We start from the raw sequence: 25,471 nt of genomic DNA, 5'->3' as shown, positions 1-25,471 counted from the left end.
TGCTTCGCTACACCTGAGGACCATAAGACACTGGGAAGATGGAATGTGAACACAGAGTGCGGTAGTTGCAGCTTCGAATGGACAGAGTGTTGGGCACGAGGAGACTTGCTTCTTGTCTTCTCATGCAGTCCAGCGACGTGTGCCTACACTACTCACCACTTGTTCCCTATAAGTGTCTGAAATAGAGGAACATGCCATTACCCTATTCAGCAACCATATGGCTGCAAAAACTAAGCCTTTTGAAGGCCAGTTGTAGAGTGGGGGGGGGGGGGGGGGCGAGTGTGGTTTAAACAGTGAAAGAAACAACATTTCTGTAGTCCGTAAGAAAAGCAAAATGGGCTCTGCAAACAAGCTGCCATCGTGGATCAATGGTAAGAAGCAACCTTCGCCTGGCAAGTTAATATTTCATGCCTCCTGATGATTAAAGTTGTGTTGATTTTGCCACAGAGGTGTAAACTTACTTCCACTACAATGATAATAAGCCCTGGAAGTACGTCTAGAGTTACGCGATCCTGATGGCACCCTGTGTACAGGGATGGATGTCCTACAAGTAGACAGTACCAGATGGGAGCTGACGACACCCTGTGCACAGGGACGAATGTCCTACAAGTAGAGAGTACCAGATGGGAGCTGACGACACCCTGTGTACAGGGACGAATGTGCTACAAGTAGACAATACCAGATGGGAGCTGACGACACCCTGTGTACAGGGACGAATGTGCTAGAAGTAGACAGTACCAAGTGGGAGCTGACGACACAGCACGTGCAGGGACGAATGTGCTAGAAGTGGACAGTACCAAGTGGGAGCTGACGACACTGTGTGTACAGGGACGAATGTGCTACAAGTAGACAATACCAGATGGGAGCTGACGACACCCTGTGTACAGGGACGAATGTGCTAGAAGTAGACAGTACCAAGTGGGAGCTGACGACACAGCACGTGCAGGGACGAATGTGCTAGAAGTGGACAGTACCAAGTGGGAGCTGATGACACTCTGTGTACAGGGACGAATGTGCTAGAAGTAGAAAGTACCATGTGGGAGCTGACGACACAGCACGTGCAGGGACGAATGTGCTAGAAGTAGAAAGTACCAAGTGGGAGCTGATGACACCCTGTGTACAGGGACGAATGTCCTACAAGTAGAGAGTACCAGATGGGAGCTGACGACACCCTGTGTACAGGGACGAATGTGCTACAAGTAGACAATACCAGATGGGAGCTGACGACACCCTGTGTACAGGGACGAATGTGCTAGAAGTAGACAGTACCAAGTGGGAGCTGACGACACAGCACGTGCAGGGACGAATGTGCTAGAAGTGGACAGTACCAAGTGGGAGCTGATGACACTCTGTGTACAGGGACGAATGTGCTAGAAGTAGAAAGTACCATGTGGGAGCTGACGACACAGCACGTGCAGGGACGAATGTGCTAGAAGTAGAAAGTACCAAGTGGGAGCTGATGACACTCTGTGTACAGGGACGAATGTGCTAGAAGTAGAAAGTACCAAGTGGGAGCTGACGACACTGTGTGTACAGGGACGAATGTGCTAGAAGTAGAAAGTACCATGTGGGAGCTGACGACACTGTGTGTACAGGGACGAATGTGCTAGAAGTAGACAGTACCAAGTGGGAGCTGATGACACTCTGTGTACAGGGACGAATGTGCTAGAAGTAGAAAGTACCATATGGGAGCTGACGACACTGTGTGTACAGGGACAAATGTGCTAGAAGTAGACAGTACCAAGTGGGAGCTGATGACACTGTGTGTACAGGGACGATTGTGCTAGAAGTAGAAAGTACCATGTGGGAGCTGACGACACTGTGTGTACAGGGACGAACGTGCTAGAAGTAGAAAGTACCATGTGGGAGCTGACGACACTCTGTGTACAGGGACGAACGTGCTAGAAGTAGAAAGTACCATGTGGGAGCTGACGACACCCTGTGTACAGGGACGATTGTGCTAGAAGTAGAAAGTACCAAGTGGGAGCTGACGACACAGCACGTGCAGGGACGAATGTGCTAGAAGTAGACAGTACCAAGTGGGAGCTGATGACACTCTCTGTACAGGGACGAATGTGCTAGAAGTAGACAGTACCAAGTGGGAGCTGATGACACTCTCTGTACAGGGACGAATGTGCTAGAAGTAGAAAGTACCAAGTGGGAGCTGACGACACAGCACGTGCAGGGACGAATGTGCTAGAAGTGGACAGTACCAAGTGGGAGCTGACGACACAGCATGTGCAGGGACGAATGTGCTAGAAGTAGACAGTACTAAGTGGGAGCTGACGACACAGTACGTGCAGGGACGAATGTGCTAGAAGTAGACAGTACCAAGTGGGAGCTGACGACACAGCACGTGCAGGGACGAATGTGCTAGAAGTAGACAGTACCAAGTGGGAGCTGACGACACTCTGTGTACAGGGACGAATGTGCTAGAAGTAGAAAGTACCATGTGGGAGCTGACGACACTGTGTGTACAGGGACGAATGTGCTAGAAGTAGAAAGTACCAAGTGGGAGCTGACGACACTGTGTGTACAGGGACGAATGTGCTAGAAGTAGAAAGTACCAAGTGGGAGCTGACGACACTGTGTGTACAGGGACGAATGTGCTAGAAGTAGAAAGTACCATGTGAGAGCTGACGACACTGTATGTACAGGGACGAATGTGCTAGAAGTAGACAGTACCAAGTGGGAGCTGATGACACTGTGTGTACAGGGACGAATGTGCTACAAGTAGACAGTACCAAGTGGGAGCTGATGACACAGCACGTGCAGGGACGAATATGCTAGAAGTAGACAGTACCACTTGCTGTGGACCAACGGTAAAGCATTCTCAGAATTCGAGAAGTCTTTCTCGTAATCAGTCGAGATTTTCTTCTGAAGACGCAGAGCAAAGTTCTGTGCGAAACGTGAAGAATTTCAACTCGTTTTCTAACACGGCATTAGCCCAAATGTGTGTTATCATGCCTACAATTACAGGCCGTGAAAGCAGGAACGTAAACATTATTTCAACTATATCATACCATCCAATAGATAGCAGCACTCTCTCTTTTCTTGGCACATTTTTCTTATTGAGACGTAGTAGGTTGAGATCTGACGGTCACACTGTTTCAATAAGTAATTTCTTGAGTTGATCACTTTCAGTGCCCGGTTCCTTTGGTTCACTTTCAGTGCCCGGTTCCTTTGGTTTCAAGGTCATGTCTTCAATTCTTGTTTCCCATCCTTTAGCACATCTGTTTTAAGACTTCTCATTGGGAGAGTATTTTTGAGTTTTATTTCTTGAAGTTCTCTTGTATGTTGTGGTTAGCCCAGCCCAAAAACTTCCCTGTTGTGCAGAGACATGCGTGTAAGTGGGTCTGGACATTACAAACTTTTGTTTTGGCTACTATTTTCGCTCTCTGTGTCTGGGATCTCTCTAGTGATTATCTCCGTTGCCTGCCTCAAGTGAGGACCTCACTGTATCTCTTCAAGACAAAATTGGTTTAGATAATAATGATAAATTTTAATATCGAAAGCTATTTTCCTCGGTAAGTTTTGATTATTGATATGTCCTTGCAGGGACATCCTGTTCTACGGGATGAGGCTACTGTAATATCATTTCTCTGGTTTGGTGTTTGACGACAGCACCTCTCTTTACGTGCGACTGATGGACCGTGTGACACTTCCCACTCCTGTTGTTTCTGTTCTTTTCATTCACATTTATTATTTTGATCTCCGTGTAAATTTTCTTTTCTGGCTCCTAATTTCTTGATTTTAGCTTTAATATTATGCAAAACACCATTGAAAGTTTTTGTGCACATGTCTCTCCATTTTGATATTGTTGCAGCCTCAATCTTACTGGTGCGTGATCCTGGCTGGGTCATCCCATTTGATGTCTTTGCGATTGGTCCAGCTGTTGCATCACCTTCCTTTATCTTGGGATGCGGCGATAATCTTTGGCCCGGTGTTTGAATGACGCCCTTTCCTCGAGCCTACCTCTCGGGCTGATGTGTTCTGAAATTTGTCGGGACTTGTATCTCTGTATGTGTTAGGACAGTTATGTTGCGATTTCTGTTGCTCGGAGCTATTTGGAAGTTGCTGCTAACTTTATGGGTGAGCAGAATGCGCGTGTATGAATTAATATTGATGTATTCAAATATCTGTGCCTGAATACAAAAGGTATATTTAAGGTTTCGTATGTGATTTTAATTTGTTTTGTGTGACCTATGGTCCTAATTTTCTCTAGTTTTATTGAACCGCCATTGTTTTGCTGATTCTATCATCATTTAGTAGCTTGGTATTCCCTAAGTAGAGTTCTTTAAGATAGGCTAAGCGGGTTCAATTCCAGTGTTGAATTGCTGACTTTATTGGAAATTCTCAGACCTAACTTTATACCCTGGTGATTTCTACTGTGCGCCAATGTCTCTGCTATAATTTATATCTTGCGACTGTTATCATTCTCTAACCAGAGGTATCTGGGTTCCAACTAGGCTTTTCTATGGTAGAAGCTGGATAAAGGTCATGAGTTCACTCCACGTATGATACCACCTGAGAAGGTTCATTCCTGAAGGACAGGCTCCACGTCTAACTCAGCCATAGTATGTGCTCCAGCAGAATTCTACTTTCGTTGCTAGATAGCATCACATTGGTTCGTTATGTCCGTGCAGACCCTGCTCAAGCAAATCTGAAGAGAATTTCCCAGGTGCGTGACACTACGCTCCTCTTGGTAGATCCATACTTTGCTACACACTTTAGTCATGTAGCCTTACTTTCTTTATCTACCAATAAATTTCCTTATCTTTTGTTAGTAATAAGCGGTACTATCTAGGGACAATGTTTCGTAAGCACACGCACTCAGCTGTTGACAGATTGCATGCCATAAAGTGGATTTTCCAAATTATATATTGTATACAACAGAGCAAAACCTGGCACAACTCAGAGTCTAAATCATTCTGGCACACGAGAGAAAAACCATTTTAAGTAGTTTGGCCATATAGCATTAACAACAGGCAGAGCTCAAAATAAGAAGCAAAGAAGGCAACACACGGTGGTTATTTTCATGACATTGCACATCAAATCTCACAGCCTTCTCTCTCAGTGAAAGGTTATGTCTTACGGTTACAAAGTTACTTGGGTTTAAGTCCAATAAAGTTACTGTGGTGCACAAACTTAAGCTGGGTCATCATGTCTGTAGGATAAGATTCTGCAAATGCATTTTGAAACAAGTGCATGCCCCATCATATTTGGTTTTCAAATGAAGCAGGGTTCATGTTACAGGAGAGCCAGAAAACCCAATCCACTCCAGGAGAAACCCCTTTATGCTGCGCAATTAGCGGAGATAGAACAATGGACTCAATTTCTTTCAGGAAAGAATTATTAGTGCAAAATATTTTGTAACTTGTTTTGCTTAATTACTGCTACATCTGAGAGAATACATGTTCCTTCAGCAGGACTCGTACAGGGAGTTCACAATCCCTAAATTTAACCCCCAGCGATTGTTTTTTCTGTCGTATATACATTTGTTTTACGCCCCACTAACTACTTTACGGTTTTCAGAGACGCTGAGGTGCCGGAATTTATTCCTGCACCAGTTCTTTTACATACCAGTAAATCTACTGACACCTAGCACCTTCAAATACCGCCAGACTGAACGAGGATCGAAACTGCAAGTGTGTGAGCTACTCAGCCCAATTTGAGAAACTGAAAGACAACATCGAGATGACTCAAAGGCGTAGAAAGAGCTTTGCTACCACTGGCTGTGAACGAAAGCTTACTGGATGATTCTGTAGATAACTTGTACAAATTTAAGGCTGTTAAAAATCAACAACCGATAAATAAGATTCCTTATTTTGTTTAAGAAGAAGATTGCTCTTAGGAAGACTGGTGTCAGTTGAAAGATAACAAACACTAATCTGTACTCACTCTCAAATGTGGCATTTGCTTTCTGAGTTTATCTAAGGCACAAGAATCTACATTTACACATCTGTTCAGATCAACCCATCTAAGCCGTTTCATGCAAACTGGAACTTGACGCCATGGAAAGAGTTCAACATCCTGGTAACGAAGATTTAAAATTTCTAGTCCAACATAGCTTGCATTTAACTCCAACCCCAGATGTTTTATGCACTTACAACCTCCAATACTCAAAGATTTCAATTTTTTCAACTTTTGCAAATACAATAATCCTGTGTCAGTTATTTCAAAATTTTGAAATATTGTGAGATACTTGAGATCTTTAAACTTGTGCATATTTAGTAAACTTGCATTAGTCAGTTGTTTACAGAAATCTAGAGTTAGGTTTTGAAGTAGCGGGCAGTTTTCAATAATAGCATCAGTAACAGAATCGTTATAATAATAACTGGCATAAATGTGCAACTCTCTTAACTGTCTCAGATTACCTTTTCTAAATATGGTAATGATATCATCAGAATGTACATATCGTAAACCTTCTAACGTAAGAGCTGTCACAGAATTCAGTCTGCCGAGATGCTCCGCTTTACTTTCATACCGACAACTGCAGTAACCATACAAGTATAAAGACTTTAAGGCAGTCGGTTTACAGTGAGATATAATCGGAAGAACGCACTGCCCAGTCTCATTACAACAACGGACACCGAGAGTGTGAAGCAATTCTCTCCTCATCCATATAAGATCACGAAGATCAAACACTTTAAATCTGATGTTCCGAAATTCAAAATATTCCAGTTTCTCGCAGTGATCTGCAATTGGTTTCAGGTGGGTGTAACTGTCCGTCTTTAAATTTATTGCGCAATGTAAAGTTTTTAAGTATTTGAATTTTCCAACAATTTCACCCATTTCAGGATCAGACAAAACTGAGTCAGGAATCCTCAGGTCTTCAAGTTTCGGACACTTTTCAAGTAAGCTCCTTAAGAACACCTTGGTTACACACTGAAATCCACATATTTCTAATTTCTTCAGTTCAGCACAATTCTCAGTCAAGGCTTGAAGAACTTCTTCACTATGTGCACTTCTAAAGACCACCGCCTGTAACTTGGGGGACATTTTCAACATGTCCACGATGCGTTTGTCGCTGGCTTCCGTTCTTGGACAGTACACTATATCTTTCCAGAGATGGACAGACTGCACTACTTGCCTCCAACGAGTGCTGACATGCTGGACAGATTGGACTAAATCCTCATACGGACAGTAAAAGAATATTCTCTCCAAAACCTCATCTGGAATGGTTTCAGCCATGGAGATCATGGTAGCCTCCATTTCCTATAAGAGAAGTTAATAGGTTATATATATGTCGGGAAAGGTACATGTAGAACATTGGGCATAAATACAAGCAGCAGTCAAATGAAAACAGAACACACATTCTGCCATCGCTGTGGTAGGAGACAACTCACAGGTGCGCGGACTGGTCTCGTGTGTTCATCGAGCTGTAGAAATGGAGGCAAGCAAAGAAGAGCGGAGAAACGTGGTTCGTTTTCTGGTGACTGAGGGGGCTGGAGTATGGCGAACACTGCATGTCCATGACGAGTGTGCACGAGTGGCATAGGACAGGCCCATCGAGCCTTTACTCCTGATGTGATAGTCATAGGATATAAACTTCATGGTATTTGATCCATATTGAATTGTGATCACAATGATAATTATGTTTATATGGTCCAACTGTTCAATACTATATCATGCAATGTTTGCAATACATTCTTAATCTTGGTTGGAACTATTTTCGGCCTTGACTAGGCCATCATCAGCCATTACATAAAATTGTACAAATACATCAAATGACAAAAAACAAATGCACAGCATATATGACATAAAAAGAAAATGAATGAATGAACTATGTGCACAACACGTAAAATGAAATTAAAATAAGACTATAAACATGTGTTGCATCACGTTAAATTGTTAGTGCTTCTAATTAAAATATTCTTCAAAATACTGATGGAGATTGTCGGAAACAGCACACAAAGATATATTTCATTGCAGTTCATAGAATGCACCCTGCATTAACTGGCAGTTCATAGAACGCACCCTGCATTAACTGGCAGTTCATAGAACGCACCCTGCATTAACTGGCAGTTCATAGAACGCACCCTGCATTAACTGGCAGTTCATAGAACGCACCCTGCATTAACTGGCAGTTCATAGAACGCACCCTGCATTAACTGGCAGTTCATAGAACGCACCCTGCATTAACTGGCAGTTCATAGAATGCACCCTGCATTAACTGGCAGTTCATAGAATGCACCCTGCATTAACTGGCAGTTCATAGAATGCAGGGTGCATTAATTGGCAGTTCACAGAATGCACCCTGCATTAACTGGCAGTTCATAGAATGCAGGGTGCATTCTTTGTGTGCCGTTTTCGACAATTCCCATCAGCATTTTCAAGAATATTTTAACTAGAAGCACTAACATCTTAAAGTGATGCAATGCATCTTTAAAATCTTATTTTAATTTAATTTTACATGCAGTGCACAAAGTTCATTTATTAACTTTTAATGTCATGTGGGTTTGTGCATGTTTTTTGTCATTTGATTTTATGTTATGGCTGATGATGGCCTAGTCAAGGCCGAAAATTAAGAATGTAATGTAAACATTGCATGATATAGTATTGAACAGTTGGCCATAAACCTGATGTTAGAGTCATAGCCGAGTCTGGGCACCACGGAGGAAGAAAAACATTCATTGACATAGGTTTCATTTGGATCAGGAAGTGCAACAGCGGGTGTGGTTGTGAATCTCTTTCTACAAAACTGGAATTGATAGTCTCGTCTCCCAGTGGGATAATTGTATTAACGCCTATGGAAATTACTTTAGAATAAAACCATTCCGTGGTCACGTGTGTTCAGTTTTCATTTGAATGCCCCATATACACCATCTGAAGAGAAGTATCTGGATGCCGTCTGTACACCTAGAGCGGTGATGTCACCACGAATGCTCCTGCTATAAAAGATGGCTGAGGGTTTGATACTGTTCCATGTTATTAGATACCTACAGAATGGGTGGAGCAACTTCAAAAAGGGAATGGTTATTGGTTGCCAGATCAGTCAGAGCCATTTCTATCCTTCTCAGGTTGCTATAGATGTTGATTCCCATAGGGAACCTGAAATATTTGTCCCAAATGAGTAAATTTATAACACCAATATAAATGGTCCGTTATTGGACATGATAAATTTTCCAGTTAACTCATTCCTGTTTGCCAGCGTTTTGCCCTAGTGAGCTAAGCTGGGCTCATCAGTTGGTGCAGAGACTTGCATTGCACTGTGTTAAAATCTTGAGGCTGTATTTGGCAGGTTGTCTTGGTAAGAATTTGTTTGATGTTTCTGTGAATCTCAAACAGTTCTCAAGACAGATTCTCTTGTGTTGCAATCTGTGTGACATTCCAGTAACTACAAGTGGTATTATACAGCCTCAAGATTTCAACACAGTGCGATGCAAGTCTCTGCACCAACTGATAAGCCCAGCTTAGCTCACTAGGGCGAAAAGCTGGAAACCAGGAATGAGTTAGCTGGAAAATTTATAATGTCCAATAACGGACCATTATATTGATACTACTTCTCAGGTTGCCTAAGTCAACTGTCCGGGATGTGAACCACACATGTTGACTGACAGGAAGTGAAGAATGTGGTACATCATGTGATACCATCACATACAAATTGTGCAGCTAGGTACTGCGACTGTGCACCAGGAGATGAGCAAAGCTCAGGCACGCATTCATAACAGTCAGACAAAATTTCTTACAAAGAAATTGCCAAAGCTCAACTCACCTGTTCAATACAGTACATATTAGTGAGCCCTAGTTGGGCCTTTTCAGTTAAATAATTTATTTTCCCATTTTATAATCATTTAAATAATGTCACTTTTGGATCTTAACGTGCATATACTGATGATAATGCTTGTTTTAAGGGGCCTAACATCGAAGGTCATTGGCCCCATGCATATATTTGGACTTGTTGACCGATATTTGAATACATTGGTTATAAATTATTTCTTCTGTCTACCTCTAAGCTATTACCTCTGTGTAGATTATTTAGCCCCAAAGGGTCTTGGCCAACCAAGCTCGAAGACCTGCAGATTACGAGGTGTCATCTGGTCGGCACGATGAATCCTCTGAGTCATTATTCTAGACTGGAACCGCTATCTCACCGTCTGACAGCTCCCCAGGCTGGGTGAAACTTGAACCAGGAGACACAACCAGGTAAAAATCCCTCATCTGGCCGGGAATCGATCCTGGAGCCTCCGGATAAGAGGCAGGCACACTATGCGGGGCAAGCTGGTACTATACATTACAACCTGCCAAATACAGCCTCAAGATTTCAACACAGTGCAATAAAAGTCTCTGCATATTTTGGCCATGGAGATTTGTTGTAGGATGTAGGAAAAAGCCTGGCAGTATTTTCAAAAAAAAACTCAGTTGCTAAAGAACTGAGGCAATATAAAGGAAGAGACAAATCTATATATATAAAATAAGAGTTTTGTCTGTACATTGCTCAGAATTTGAAAAGAATGGTATTTCTGTATCGGTCATGTCCCCAATAACAAGGAAATGCAGTTTTTACTTTTCCGTAATTTCTGTCTGTCTGTCTGTCTGTCTGTCTGTCTGTCTGTCTATCTGTCTGTATGTATGTACACGCATCACTAGAAAACGGCTAAAGGGAATTTAATGAAAATCGGTATGCAAAGTCGGAGAATGAGCCGCTACAATCTAGGCTATAAATCATTTTATTCACGCTGAGTGAAATGGTAGTTTAGGGGAAGGCCTAACATTTAATTCTCAAATGTTTATATTATTAGTAGTCGTATCGATAAATACTACATAACTAAAGTTATATAAAATTAAATTTCCTACCATTTATGTCTTATACATTTTTACCGTACCGACTATGATAACACAGATATTCATGAATTTGTAATTTTGTTGCTAAGTCCATATCAACGCCGAGCCAAGAGAAAATGGATTAACAGAATTGAATGAAAATGGGTATATAGAGTCAGGGAAAAAGAAACAACAGTCTAAGCTATAAGCAAATATATTCACCCAGGATGAAATTGTAGTTTAGGGGAAGGCGCCTTTAATGTCATTTTTAAATACCTATGTTATTGGACCTATTGAAAAGTATTGAATAACAAAAGTTATAGAGAACACAATTTCCGATCATTTATTTTTTATTCAGTTTTACCGTACCGACTATGTTAAGAGTGGTATTTCAGAGTCGGGAGGAAACTAAATGTGAAGGCCTACAATTACATAAAATCAGCTTCATGGTCCGTATCGCACTTCAATAGATTCACAATTAAGTATTTATTTATTTTCCACCTAGTCGATACAATGATTGCTTAAGGCAATTTTTAATGGTCAAAAGTGGTACATGTTTCGTATATTATCAACATCTTCAGCCACATAACACTGTTTAGATGAAAAATATATAAAATTGACAAAGTAATGCTTTAGAGGAAGTGTCCTTAAAATTAACATAAGATTGACAAGATTAAAACAAACAAATAACTCAAGAGAAAATATATGAATTATTTCTACAATAGAAAGCAGTCGTCAAGGAAACACTTGTACAATATTCCATAGAGAAATTGTCCTAATAAATATTCTTTTCTTAATAATTCATGAAAAAAGATCAATTTATAAATTAAAAATTATACAATTTATAAGTAATTATCGAAATGAAGAAATCCTGATATCACAGTGCGGCTCTTATTAATGTAGATGAAAATATAACTAATTCCTATTTGTCAAATCTTGTTAAGCCTGCTTTCCTTTGGAACAGTAACGCCTGTCATTCTTTCACAGTTTTGCGCCGGGTGTAATATTGATGATGCGTTCTTCCTTGCTCTTGCACCTGAGGAGGTGGAGGAGCGGGGGATATAGGTGTGTCAAGAACTTCCTTGCTGTCACCTATAGCTTCAACTGAGGAGGAATAAGCTGTAGGGCTATCTGTAGGTGGAGAAATTCCAATTCTTTTTTCGTGATCCTTCTCAAGCATTTTCAAATATACTAGAATTTGATAATATAATGGATTCTTATATTCTACAGCCTCATTAAGGTTATCATTTTTCTTTACAAGTTGGTTTAGATGAATGTACAGGTCTTCATATGTGTTCATTAAGCTGCCCTTTTTTAACTTTTTATGATGGTCAGGTCTTGTTCTATGTTGGTAAATTTATGAGCTCAGCAATGGGATCACACATGACGGCCACAGGTCATAAATTTACCAACATAGAACAAGACCTGACCATCATAAAAAGATTAAAAAAGGGCAGCTTAATGAACACATATGAAGACCTGTACATTCATCTAGACCAACTTGTAAAGAAAAATGATAACCTTAATGAGGCTGTAGAATATAAGAATCCATTATATTATCAAATTCTAGTATATTTGAAAATGATTGAGAAGGATCACGAAAAAAGAATTGGAATTTCTCCACCTACAGATAGCCCTACAGCTTATTCCTCCTCAGTTGAAGCTATAGGTGACAGCAAGGAAGTTCTTGACACACCTATATCCCCCGCTCCTCCACCTCCTCAGGTGCAAGAGCAAGGAAGAACGCATCATCAATATTACACCCGGCGCAAAACTGTGAAAGAATGACAGGAGTTACTGTTCCAAAGGAAAGCAGGCTTAACAAGATTTGACAAATAGGAATTAGTTATATTTTCATCTACATTAATAATAAGAGCCACACTGTGATATCAGGATTTCTTCATTTCGATAATTACTTATAAATTGTATAATTTTTAATGTATAAATTGATCTTTTTTCATGAATTATTAAGAAAAGAATATTTATTAGGACAATTTCTCTATGGAATATTGTACAAGTGTTTCCTTGACGACTGCTTTCTATTGTAGAAATAATTCATATATTTTCTCTTGAGTTATTTGTTTGTTTTAATCTTGTCAATCTTATGTTAATTTTAAGGACACTTCCTCTAAAGCATTACTTTGTCAATTTTATATATTTTTCATCTAAACAGTGTTATGTGGCTGAAGATGTTGATAATATACGAAACATGTACCACTTTTGACCATTAAAAATTGCCTTAAGCAATCATTGTATCGACTAGGTGGAAAATAAATAAATACTTAATTGTGAAGGCCTACAATATCGAAAGCGCATAACATTGATCAACAATAACATTACATTGACCATTGTTGTGATGTTCTTTGTCTCTTTTGCTGCCTCTCAACTCCGATAGTCGGGACTACTGCTGCGTACCGAGTATAACAGCCTGACTGAATATTGGCGGGAAATAGCTGGGGAGTTAGAAAACTTTCTTCTTTAGCATGCCATTCCTCTGGTTCATACCTTTTCTGATACAGCTTATATCTAACACATTGGTTCATCATAGTATTCCAGCTATTCGATCCCTACTGTTTTGAATGAGCAGTGTGCATACATAAGGCAGAGGCTCAGTAATAGTAATTGTAGTAGCAGTAGGAGTAATATGGCCCGGTCTAAAATAACAATTTAGGCCTATTCCAAATTGTAGTACTACAATTCACTAAGTAACTCAAAATTCAACCCTGAAAAGAGCCGTTTCTTAAGAAAAGCTTCCTCCCCTTCACTTCTATTAAATTCTACATTCATTGTATTGCAAATTACCAGTGAAGAGGAAAAATTTGCCTCCAAGTCAGATAGATTTTTCGGCCGACAGTGTAGTGAATTAAGATTTTCTGACTCATCGGGTACTCCTTGGAAACAGATTAGTAAAAGGGCATAGTTTTTGCCCTGGGAGTCTTCACTTTCGACCCACTCCCCGCCGAAAAAAAGACGTAGATTGTTCACGGATCACGGCTGTCATTCCAACTCTGGAACTTTGGACTGTTAGATCGGTAGCGTAGACCTATTCGTTAAAAGTGAGAAAATGTGTGGTTTTTCATTTGATCGAGTATTTCATATGAAAGCACTGCATTTAATAGCGCCATTCCTACTGACGTCATTGCAATGACGTCTGTTCATTTCAGTTGGGAAAACCACTAAGACAGTCTTTCTAAGGATGTAAAAATGAAGGGGGAGAGTGAGTGTCTACCATTATAATGAAAACTTCCCAACCTGATTGTCACTGATGGTAGGCAAGCTGGCCTACCATTACAATGAAAATTCCGTAATTCAGTCTTCATATAAAAAAGACGTTTGGTGACTTCCCCGTCGCGTTTCTAGGGTAACGTTAAGAGCTATGCAATTCAATACAATCTTGCTCACAACGCATACACTACGCGTACTAAGGAATGATCTTCATTGGGGTAATCACATAAATATGATTGTAAATGAAGAGTACAGAACTCTGCACATGGTTATTGGGGTATTTAGGGGTTGTAGTAAGGATGTAAAAGAGAGAGCATATTTGTCTCTGGTGAGACCCCAACTAGAGTATGGTTCCAGTGTATGGGACCCTCACCAGGATTACTTGATTCAAGAACTGGAAAAAATCCAAAGGAAAGCAGCTCGATTTGTTCTGGGCGATTTCCGACAAAAGAGTAGTGTTACAAAAATGTTGCAATGTTTTGGCTGGGAAGACTTGTGAGAAAGGAGACGAGGTGCTCGACTAAGTGGTATGTTCCGAGTTGTCAGTGGAGAGATGGCATGGGAGGACATCAGTAAACGAATGTTTGAGTGGTATCTTTAAAAGTAGGAAAGATCACAATATGAAGATAAAGTTGGAATTCAAGAGGACAAATTGGGGCAAATATTCGTTTATAGGAAGCGAAGTTAGGGATTGGAATACCTTACCAAGGAAGATATTCAATAAATTTCCAATTTCTTTGCAATGATTTAAGAAAAGGCTAGGAAAACAACAGGTAGGGAATCTGCCACCTGGGCGACTGCCCTAAATGCAGATCAGTAGTGATTGATTGATTGATTGATTGATTGATTGATTGATTGATTGATTGATTGATTGATTGATTGATACCTAACCGAGAATTCTGTATACAATGTAAAATTCCGTAGCGAAGCACGGGTACATCAGCTAGTACAGCAATAAATTTGGACACCGTGATCAAATTCAATTTTTATCCCTGTTTCCAAGAAATGTAAGAAGGTGATAGTGGTATCAAGTACGCACAGCACCATAATAAGACAAACACTTGCTATGCAGTGTGGGAGGGGTTGGAACAATCTGAAAGAAATGTTACCATTGTAAGGGCTGTACAACTGACAGCGTGGCAACACAGCGCCATCTTATAGCAGAGTGTGCGTGCGGGTAGTCTCCTCTTTTATTTGTCAATTGAGACATTAAATAGTTAAGCACTCTCAGAGATAAACAAATTCTACTCAAACACTAACAGCATTTGAAAATTTTTCTTTCCATGTACCCGATGTCAAGGAAATTAAGTCTACAGTGAAAGGTTAAAGTCAGATGGTTTAGCAAAAAGAAAAAATATTAATGTACTATCTTTGACCACGCCTAGCATAAGCACTTTACAAATCTCAAAAAATTGAGTGAATCCTCCAAATTCAATACATCATATATTTCAATTCTAATATCTTGTAATAGCATAAGCAATGTATGCTGTAGAGAACATACCAAGCCTATAAGAAGCACAGTACATTCCTGTGAGTGGATCACCCAAAAATCCACATAACTGAAACCATTTTTTCAGTGCTCTTGTAATGGATGCTATCAGACAACAGTGCTCTTCAGGCAAGGAAACGGGAAGTAGCAGGCATTACTCACCCTCGTTACGGACAGGTGTTGCTCTAGTTGAGTGAGGCATGACAAAATACTCGCTGTGTTATGCAAATTCAGCAGGAAAAGTTCCCTAACAGACAGGTGTTGAGTCCAGCAAAGAAAATGCAGTAGTGCAGCGTGTTCATGATATCACAATAACATCACATGCAATCCTAGCAGTGGTGGAAGAAGTACTTGTAAAACCACATGACTGCGTATCTGCCTGGATCAAGCACAGAACACCGTGAGAAGAGCCCATACCACATTCAACGCCTCCAGTATCTCTCACCAGCTGAATAATTTGTATAAATTACAGAAATTTAATTTGATGAGGTCACCTCACGGTAATGTAGATGAAGAAACAGTTTATTATCACAACAAAAACAAACCATGAAAGTGTTTTTCACCACATTACAGCTTCTTGATACGTCAAAATTGATGTCTAGGATAGAGATTCTCAAACTATTATGAGATAGTACCTGTACCCCTCATTCAAAGCTACAAGTTCAATGTACCCCCATAAAAAACCCTAAATTATAGGTTTTAAAACACGAGTACACAAGAAACTCGTTTATCCGGATTAAGTGAGACCGGAACTGATCCGTATTATCGAAAACCTGGATAATCTGGGAAAAGTAAAAAAGAAATACAGTTCATATTATATATTAACATAAGTTGTACAGCAATACCTTTTTCAATTGTACAAACAAAAAAAAAAAAAAACCACTTTTCTTACATTTACGACTCTGTTTGGTGCACTAAAATAATGTGTGAGCCTTTTCTGTTTTACATAAAGTTTGCGCACAGCACGATCACAAAGATATTTTACTAACATCCAAGGATCAGATCGGCCAGTGTATTTTCGGTCTGGGATTTATAAGACCATCAGTTTGTCCAGCTGCATTGTTGCATCTCCAAGAGTCATTGTTTCTCACAGAGCGCAGGTTTCATTTTCGAATTCACCATCAAAGGAACAAGAGGCAATCATTTATTCATCTGTCATTATGCCGTAGCCTGAATTACAGTCTTTTTCAACAAGTCATTTATGTCGTTCACATCTACGTCCAAGCATCTGGGAATGCGTGCAAATGTTTCAAGGAACTCAGAAGAGTGCACGGTTTCCCATTCTCAATTACAGCCAAATGCCGGGACGGTACCTTTGATAGACAGCGGCTGACTTACTTCCAATTCCTGTCCTTAACTATCCTTGGCAGAGCAGACATTCAAGAAGAATTGATCTCATAAAAGAAACACTACAAGTAAAAATAAATTTTTCTTATTTTCAATCTCGATAAACCAGAGATCCGGATTAATGATGGCCGGATAAACCAAGTTCTTGCATACCTGGCTAATTATTGAGACATTTTAATTCATTATAAACCATTCCTTTAATACACATTGTAAATAAGACTAGACTGTGCAATGAAATACATTTCTGTAACACATCACAAGACATTTAGGAGTTTATGTTTGTACCAAGTATAATACAATAACTGTTTGTAGGAAAGTTTCACAAAACTCTAGATAATAGCCTCAACATTAATTTTGGAATTCAGACATTGTGAACCATCAAAATTTCAATGGGATGGGTGTGCCTGCACTTTAGTGTAGTCATAATCCAGGTAAATCTTTCAACCGAAGCGTGGCTGCATATATACATATTTAATTTTATTTTTATTTGTTTCCATATTTAAATTTTTCTAAATGTTTTCCCTGAAGACTGCTCGTGTACCCCACAGTTTGAGAAATACTGGTCTACAACATCTGAATTTCGAACTCAAGAAACTATAGGAATGAAATCTACTGCTTACCAGACAAAGCGATATTTGGATGAACACAGGTGATTATGAAGAATACCCATTTTGATTATGAAGATTCTACCACAAGTGCCTTCATTTCACGAAGTTTCCATTTTATAGGTAATTTATAAGTATTATTAATATTTATTTATTTATTTTGTTCAGATAAGATGCATGTTCTGACAGGAACTGAGCAGAGGTAATCTTTAAATGTAATTTCAGTCCTACATTTCATCAAAAGGTAGGCACTTTCAGGTAGCCTAACTACAAGGAGGAGCTCGAAGTTTTCCTTTCAATAACTCCAGATAGAAATAACCTCTAAACCAACTTCCTTAGGGATGTCATTTTTACCCCAATGCATCCATTGTTACTAAATTTAATTCAATCGGAAGCAGAAAATTCAAGGAGTTCTCCTGTGAGATTCTGTTTTGTATGTTTGCCCATCCACCCAACCAATACATGTCACTTGACAAGTGAACTATTTAATTAAAAACATATTAAAAACATTTAGCGACATGTTTCGTCTCTATTCGAGACTTCATCAGCCATAAAATCACGTGCTATATTACAAAACTCAAATCAGAAACTGAACAAAATGTAAATATGGAAGAACTCAATATCTTTTAAAGACTATTTGGGAAATGCAAAAATATAAATATATATACATTATTTACACAAACTGACCTCACTTCTTGCAAACAAAACTTTTGTCTTCAATGTTAGAAATGAAATTAATTTGAAGTTGACAAGCCTGCCATAACGTCTCGTACGGAATAAATGTCCATTGTTGCTGTCCGTATTTGAAACGGAACTTCCATTTTTGATGATGATGCTGCTTGTTGTTTAAAGGGGCCTAACATCTAGGTCATCGGCCCCTAATGGTACGAAATGTAATGACAAATTAAAAGTTCAAAATCATCCACTGACTCAAAAAAATGTCATGAAGAATGAATGGAGGGATACGAATTTAAAACAATAAGTTGATCCGACCCAAAAACGAACATAAAAATAGTATTACTGACCAAGGGACCACTTTTAATGCACAATCCTGAATCGAGGAGGCTTGTTGGCTAAAGGGGTCCAAAATCCAGGTCAGCGGCCCCTCACAGTACTTATCGCTAGCAAAATGGAACCACGGTATTTGTCATGTTGGGGTACTAATCAAAAGTAGCATAGACTCATGGTATTCCACACATGATGGTACAACTCACAAGTATTGTATGTCGCACAGGTAACACAGACCTATGGTGTTTCTCACATAATGGCACCACTCATACGCAATGCAAACCGATGGTGTTCCTCACCTGCGTGTACTAATCACGGACGTGGGTATTCCCCTGGTGTTCCTCATATAGTGGACAGTAGGCAATGGTATGATGATAAACGGGGATAAAAGTCAGGTTGAGAGTTTCACAAATAGGAAAAATCTTCTCAGTTTTAATTACTGCATTTATGGGGTAAAAGTTCCCTATGGGGATTATTGTAAATACCTAGGTATTAATATAAGGAAAGATTTTCATTGGGGTAATCACATAAATATGATTGTAAATAAAGGGTACAGATCTCTGCACATGGTTATGAAATTATTGAGGGGTTGTAGTAAGGATGTAAAGGAGAGAGCATATTTGTCTCTGGTGAGACCCCAACTAGAGTATGGTTCCAGTGTATGGGACCCTTACCAGGATTACTTGATTCAAGAACTGGAAAAAACTCAAAGAAAAGCAGCTCGATTTGTTCTGGGCGAATTCCAACAAAAGAATAGCGTTACAAAAATGTTGCAAAGTTTGGGCTGGGAAGACTTGGGAGAAAGGAGACGAGCTGCTCGACTAAGTGGTATGAATTGTAATTTACAATCTTCATTTCCGTATTGACGAATTGCACAATTAAAAATAGGAGAGGATTTCCACCAATCAATACTTATTTATTGCATATATTAAGCTACAGGACCGGTTTCGACCTCACATACAAGGTCATCTTCAGCTGAACCATACATACATATTTATATAATGAAGCTTTGATTAAGATTGTGTTGTTAAAGGAATGCTATATGATGATGATATACATTTAGTCACATACAAATGTGGCATGTCTTAGCGTGAACTGGCGTATATGTCATTCTGTACAATATTGCAACTGTATGTCTAAAATATTATGTTGAAGGTCTTAACATTAGTGTATAAAATATGCCTTTACTTAAACTAACTTATATGTGTGTGTGTGTGTGTGTGTGTGTGTGTGTGTGTGTGTGTGTGTGTGTGTGTGTACAAGATAAATACAATATATAAAAGCACTCCATGCATTTATTTACAGAATGACATATACGCCAGTTCACGCTAAGACGTGCCCCATTTGTATGTGACTAAATGTACATCATCATCATATAGCATTCCTTTAACAACACAATCTTAATCAAAGCTTCATTATAAAAATATGTATGTATGGTTCAGCTGAAGATGACCTTGTGAGGTCGAAACCGGTCCTGTAGCTTAATATATGCAATAAATAAGTATTGATTGGTGGAAATCCTCTCCTATTTTTAATTAAGTGATATGTATATCTCAAATATTCAATACGGAATCAAAATGAGAATAGTTACTTGTAAGTGGTATGTTCAGAGCTGCCAGTGGAGAGATGGCGTGGGAGGACATCAGTAGACGAATAAGTTTGGATGGTGTCTTTAAAAGTAGGAAAGATCACAATATGAAGATAATAATAATAATAATAATAATAATAATAATAATAATAATAATAATAATAATAATAATAATAATAATAATAATAATAATAATAATAATAATAATCGTATGGCCTCAGCTACCGTGTGCAGACATTTCAATTTGACGCCATCTGGCTGTCTGCTCGTCAATTTCGACGTTCCGTTTTACTCTAGGCCCCCACTAGGTGGCAGACCGAGTAAACCGAAACTCTCTTGGGCGTCTATGGCTGAAATTTAATGAATTTTGTCGGGTAAACATCAAATGTGTCACCAGAGATCTTTTACATGCCGACATCGTACGACATGGAGTGTCGAATGGACTTTTTTCCGCCCTTCAAAAATCCTACTACCTCTGCCGGGTTTGAACCCGCTATCTTGGGATCCGGAGGCCGACACTCTACCGCTGATCCACAGAGGCAGCTAGTATGAAGATGAAGTTGGAATTCAAGAGGACAAATTGGGGCAAATATTCGTCTATAGGAAGGGGAGTTAGGGATTGGAGTAACTTACCAAGGAAGATGTTCAATAAATTTCCAATTTCTTTCCAATGATTTAAGAAAAAGCTAGGAATACAACAGATAGGGAATCTGCCACCTAGGCGACTGACCTAAATGCAGATCAATAGTGATTGATTGATTGATTGATTGGATTGAAATCTGAATGAGAATCCTACAAAATGGGAGGCAGATACAACGGACCAGATGGCAGCTATTTACGCTATGAAAGGAAACAAAGAAGTAATCAGTGGACATTGAATTATTGAAAGGCAATATTTTCTTAGTCAGGGCAAGAACTTGTAAGGAACATCACGAGTATTAACTCCAAAACTAATCCTAGAGTCGAATGTCACTGATATACAGTCAGCTGCCACAAATGAATATTGCAGATATAGTGTGTTCCCCGAGAAGAAGTTTTCTACAAATGCCAACAGGTGTTTGTTTCAATCACATGCAAAGTTGATAACGCACTTGCAACAATCTTTCTTCTGAAGATAATGACAATGTTCAGATAAGATCATTTGTGGACAACAATGGAAATGTGTGAACTGCTTGAACAAAGATGCCTTGAAAGTACAACATAATAACAAGCAAGTACTATTTGGTTGAATTTTATTTTTACAGACTAAGGAAAGGAAGCTCAGAGATTAACTAATCATTTTTAATGTTTTCTATCTTTCCTGTTCACAAACTTTTCTATTTATGAAATGAAGTTTGGTAAATTTATAATGATTTGTACAGCTTTGTTTGTTTATATGTCTGTGTCGAGTCATCAAAAATAGGAAAGATCACAATATAAAGTTGGAATTCAAGAGAACAAATTGGGGCAAATATTCATGTACAGGACGAGGACAAAGAGAGTGGGATAAATGATCACGGGAAATGTTTGATAAATTTCCAAGTTCTTTGAAAATGTTTACAAAAAAGCTAGGAACACAAGTGGCAAGAAATCTGCCACCTGGGCGACAGTCCCAAACGCAGATCACTGATGACCAAGAAGCTGGATGGATCCTTGCAAAGCACTACCAAAGGTTGCTTTATTTCTTTTTTACAAGTTTTTTTTATGTCGTACTGAAACAGATAGGTCTTATGGCAATGATGGGATAGGAAGTGACCATGGCCTTAATTAAAGTACAGCCCCAGCATTTGCTTGGCGTGGAAATGGAAAATCGTGGAAAACTTGCCAACAGCGGGGTTCTCCTGAAAGCAAGCTCACAACTGTGCGCCCCTAACCGCACGGCCATCTCGTTCAGCAGTAGCTTTCTTCACTGAGCCAGAAAGTGGTATTGCGGCATGGCAGACCACAGCATTCAGGCTCAGAATCTCATTACAACAGCTTCCACACGAGACACAGACCGCATTTTTATTTTGCCTATGCCAAGAGCTGGGTGCAAAAATACTACATCCAAGGAGTTTAGGCAGAGGTAACTGCCCCAAAACATTAAAAAAAAAAAAAAAAAAGGAAGTGCGGACATGCTTTCCTCAACTCAGTTATCATGTCAAGATAAACAACATTATCCTGAAAAGGTATGATTATTGCAAGTGATTAATCTCATGTTTTAATCCGTATTGAAATCTGTTATTTGCAATAACGAAGTTTTTATTGTAATCCACCTGTTCAGTACATTATAATGTTGTCACATTTAAAATATCATCATTAATAGACAAGTTATTTGTGGGACATGTTTCGCTCCCTTACAGAGCATCAGCAGCCAAATCTGAATCTCGAAGAATGGTTATGTTCGTAAACAATGAATCAAGAACTATTGAAAACATTTTTTCACAAACTTAAACTTACTCCATTAGAATATCATAAAATACATAATGTTTGGTGACATGCCTTAATAACGTGGCTTAGTAGGAGATATACGTTACCATTGTGGTAGAATGAGTTATTCTAAAATACTTAAAACAAGTAGCATGTTTAACATCTTTGAAAGAGGTGAAATTCAATCTTAAGAATTAAATTTGAAAATTTCTTTGTAATGAGATTTGGTAAAAAGTTTTATATCCTTAAGGATAAGAGTCTATAAAGATTCAAAGATCTCTTCGATTTGATAATTGGACTTATGACAGGATCAACCAAATCTGAATCTCGAAGAATAGTTACGTTTGTAAACATTGACTCAAGAACCGTTAAACCACTATTTTACAAACACAAACTTACTCTACTAGAGTATCATAAAATTCAGAATTTTTGGTGACATGCCTTAATAACTCATTCTACCACAATTTTAATATATATCTCCTACTAAGCCACGTTATTAAGGCATGTCACCAAACATTATGTATTTTATGATATTATAATGGAGTAAGTTTAAATTTGTGAAAAAATGTTTTCAATAGTTCTTGATTCATTGTTTACAAACATAATCATTCTTCGAAATTCAGATTTGGCTGAGTGAAACATGTCCCACAAATAACTTGTCTATTAATGATGATATTTTAAATGTGACAACATTATAATGTACTGAACGGGTGGATTACAATAAAAACTCTGTTATTGCAAAAGGTACGATTAGTATGATATTTATTTAATAACTGCATATCCCAAAGAGTCTTGGCGTAATCTTGAACGATATCAATACCAAGAAAGTATTCAGAAGAGGGGTCCATGAAGTCCAGTCCCCACGGAAAATTTCTCGACCTTTTAGAATGCACCAGACTTTTGTGAAGCAAATGTAGGCTCTTGTATTTAAGCTGTTAGGTGGCTGAAAGTTACGTAGGTTAAGTGTACAAGCCGATTAGCTTTCACTATAACTGGTGCTGTCTGTATAATCATGTAACAATGTATATAACAATAATAATAACAATGAACTTTTTAAATTTTTACAATTGGTTTTACGATGTACTGACACAGAGGTCTTATGGCAACGACGGGATAGAAAGTGCTAGGACTGGTAAGGAAGGGGTTAATGGCCTTAATTGAACCCGTTATCTCCTGAATGCAACTTTACAGCTGTGCCACCCTAACCACACGGCCACTTGCTCGGTTTATTATTGGGGTAGTCATAATGATGGTTGGTAAGGAGAAAAAGATAATGTACTGAACGAGTGGATTACAATAAAAACTCTGTTATTGCAAAAGGTACGATTAGTATGATATTTATTTAATAACTGCATATCCCAAAGAGTCTTGGCGTAATCTTGAACGATATCAATACCAAGAAAGTATTCAGAAAAGGGGTCCATGAAGTCCAGTCCCCACGGAAAATTTCTCGACCTTTTAGAATGCACCAGACTTTTGTGAAGCAAATGTAGGCTCTTGTATTTAAGCTGTTAGGTGGCTGAAAGTTATGTAGGCTAACTGATGATGATGATGATGATGATGATGATGTAGTAGGTACCTATTTACATGCAATTAAGTTAGCAAATGAACAATTCATTATTATGATCCCTTTACACCTACTAGAGCATAATAATAAAAATAGATATAATAACTTTAAAAATATGAAAGGATAATAATTAAATAGGAAAAGCACGGACTTACCAAGAGAAAGGAATAAGAAGGAGATGAATATCGTTAGTGGGAAAACGAAGTCCGTTGAATGACATGAACCACAGATGGTTGAAACAAAAAAAATAATGAAAATAATAACAGTAATGCAATGTTCTTTCAGTGGTAATTTGTGTATCCTATAAATGCTCATAATCTTAAATAGCATTGCCAGTGCTTTAAATATATTTTTTCCAATTTGCAAAATCCCAGAAAAACAGTTTTTAAATTCATCCTCGGTGAATACTTTAGACCCTAAATTTCCTTCACTATTCATGTACATCTCCAAATAAATACTGTTTTTAGGATGTTTACTACATTCTGATGCGCTGTAAGTATATTATATGTCCCAAAGCCCACACTGTCCAGCCCATTCTGAATTTCAAACTTTAGCAAAATATTTCTTGTAAACATTTCTATAGACATCTCTGAACTGATAAATCAAGATAATATTTTATTTATTTATTTATTTATTTATTTCCTTCTCTTATTATAGCCTACTTTTTATTCAAATTTAAAGTTGATAGCTGCACTGTCACTTCAAAATTTATTTTTGAAGAACTTTAGTTCCAAATTAGATATTATATGAAGAAATGCTGCAAATGCTTTGTCTCTGATCAAAAGCATTATATATAGTAATAATTAGCACGTGAAAAGATATTTGTTTTTAAAATCTCATTAAGGGGGCGTGGGACATTGGTCATAGCCTATGTCCATTGCAGTGTACCTTCTGTTCTGGAATGTCTAATAAACTACACCTCCAATTATATTTGCACCGCTCCGATCAAAATTATATAGAACGAGTAAGTAACAATGTATATTCGTCACGGATGCCGAAAAATCACCTAGCACAAGATTTTAGCGCTCAACTTCCTATTCGAGTCACTGTATAGGCTATGTTCTGGGTGCGCATGGCAAGACAGATCGGGCTTTAAAAAGAAAGAAAACGGCATAAAACATATTTGGCTAGGAATTCATAGCATGATAATGCTTTCTAACTTACAAGTATAAGAGCACAATTCCACCCTAGAAGAGCAGTAGCCTATATTAGATTCCTGACATTTCCAAAATGCAATCCGACAAATGTCACATAGGGCACAACAAGCGAAGGCACGCCAGCTGTCAGTTTACATCAGCTGATGGCAAATACGCCAGGTATACCAACATAGGGCAAACCATACAGTGATTGTCCACCCCAGAGCCATCTACAGTCGGCTATGGCGTTGCCTTCGAAGATACACAAGGCCGGGAAATAGAAAGCAATTTGCCGCTGAAAAACGGGCCCGACCGTGTTCACGGCTTGGCCGCTAGATGTCAGGTTTCCGT

At 38.7% G+C, this 25,471-nt stretch overlaps 1 protein-coding gene across 1 annotated transcript; it reads right to left on the bottom strand.

Annotated features, from left to right (window-relative positions):
• Window positions 1-5,306: 5,306 nt before the first annotated feature.
• On the bottom strand, window positions 5,307-25,269 carry LOC136878761 (F-box/LRR-repeat protein 2). Its single transcript, XM_067152218.2, has 2 exons — window positions 25,149-25,269; window positions 5,307-7,218 (listed from the first exon to the last, which is right to left on the bottom strand). Exon 2 carries the CDS (start codon window positions 7,213-7,215, stop codon window positions 5,887-5,889), a length of 1,329 nt encoding a protein of 442 aa, XP_067008319.2. The 5' UTR covers window positions 7,216-7,218; window positions 25,149-25,269; the 3' UTR covers window positions 5,307-5,886.
• Between the last annotated feature and the right edge of the window lie 202 nt (window positions 25,270-25,471).

The sequence above is a fragment of the Anabrus simplex genome, chromosome 8, assembly GCF_040414725.1.
Source record: "Anabrus simplex isolate iqAnaSimp1 chromosome 8, ASM4041472v1, whole genome shotgun sequence".
NCBI classification, from domain to species: Eukaryota; Metazoa; Arthropoda; class Insecta; order Orthoptera; family Tettigoniidae; genus Anabrus; species Anabrus simplex.
The sequence above is the reverse complement of the archived record's forward strand: the minus strand, read 5'-3'. Positions and strand labels throughout refer to the sequence as shown.

Bases quoted from the DNA above. Each gene is read 5' to 3' on its own strand.
- LOC136878761 (XM_067152218.2), bottom strand. From the start codon at position 7,215: ATGGAGGCTACCATGATCTCCATGGCTGAAACCATTCCAGATGAGGTT.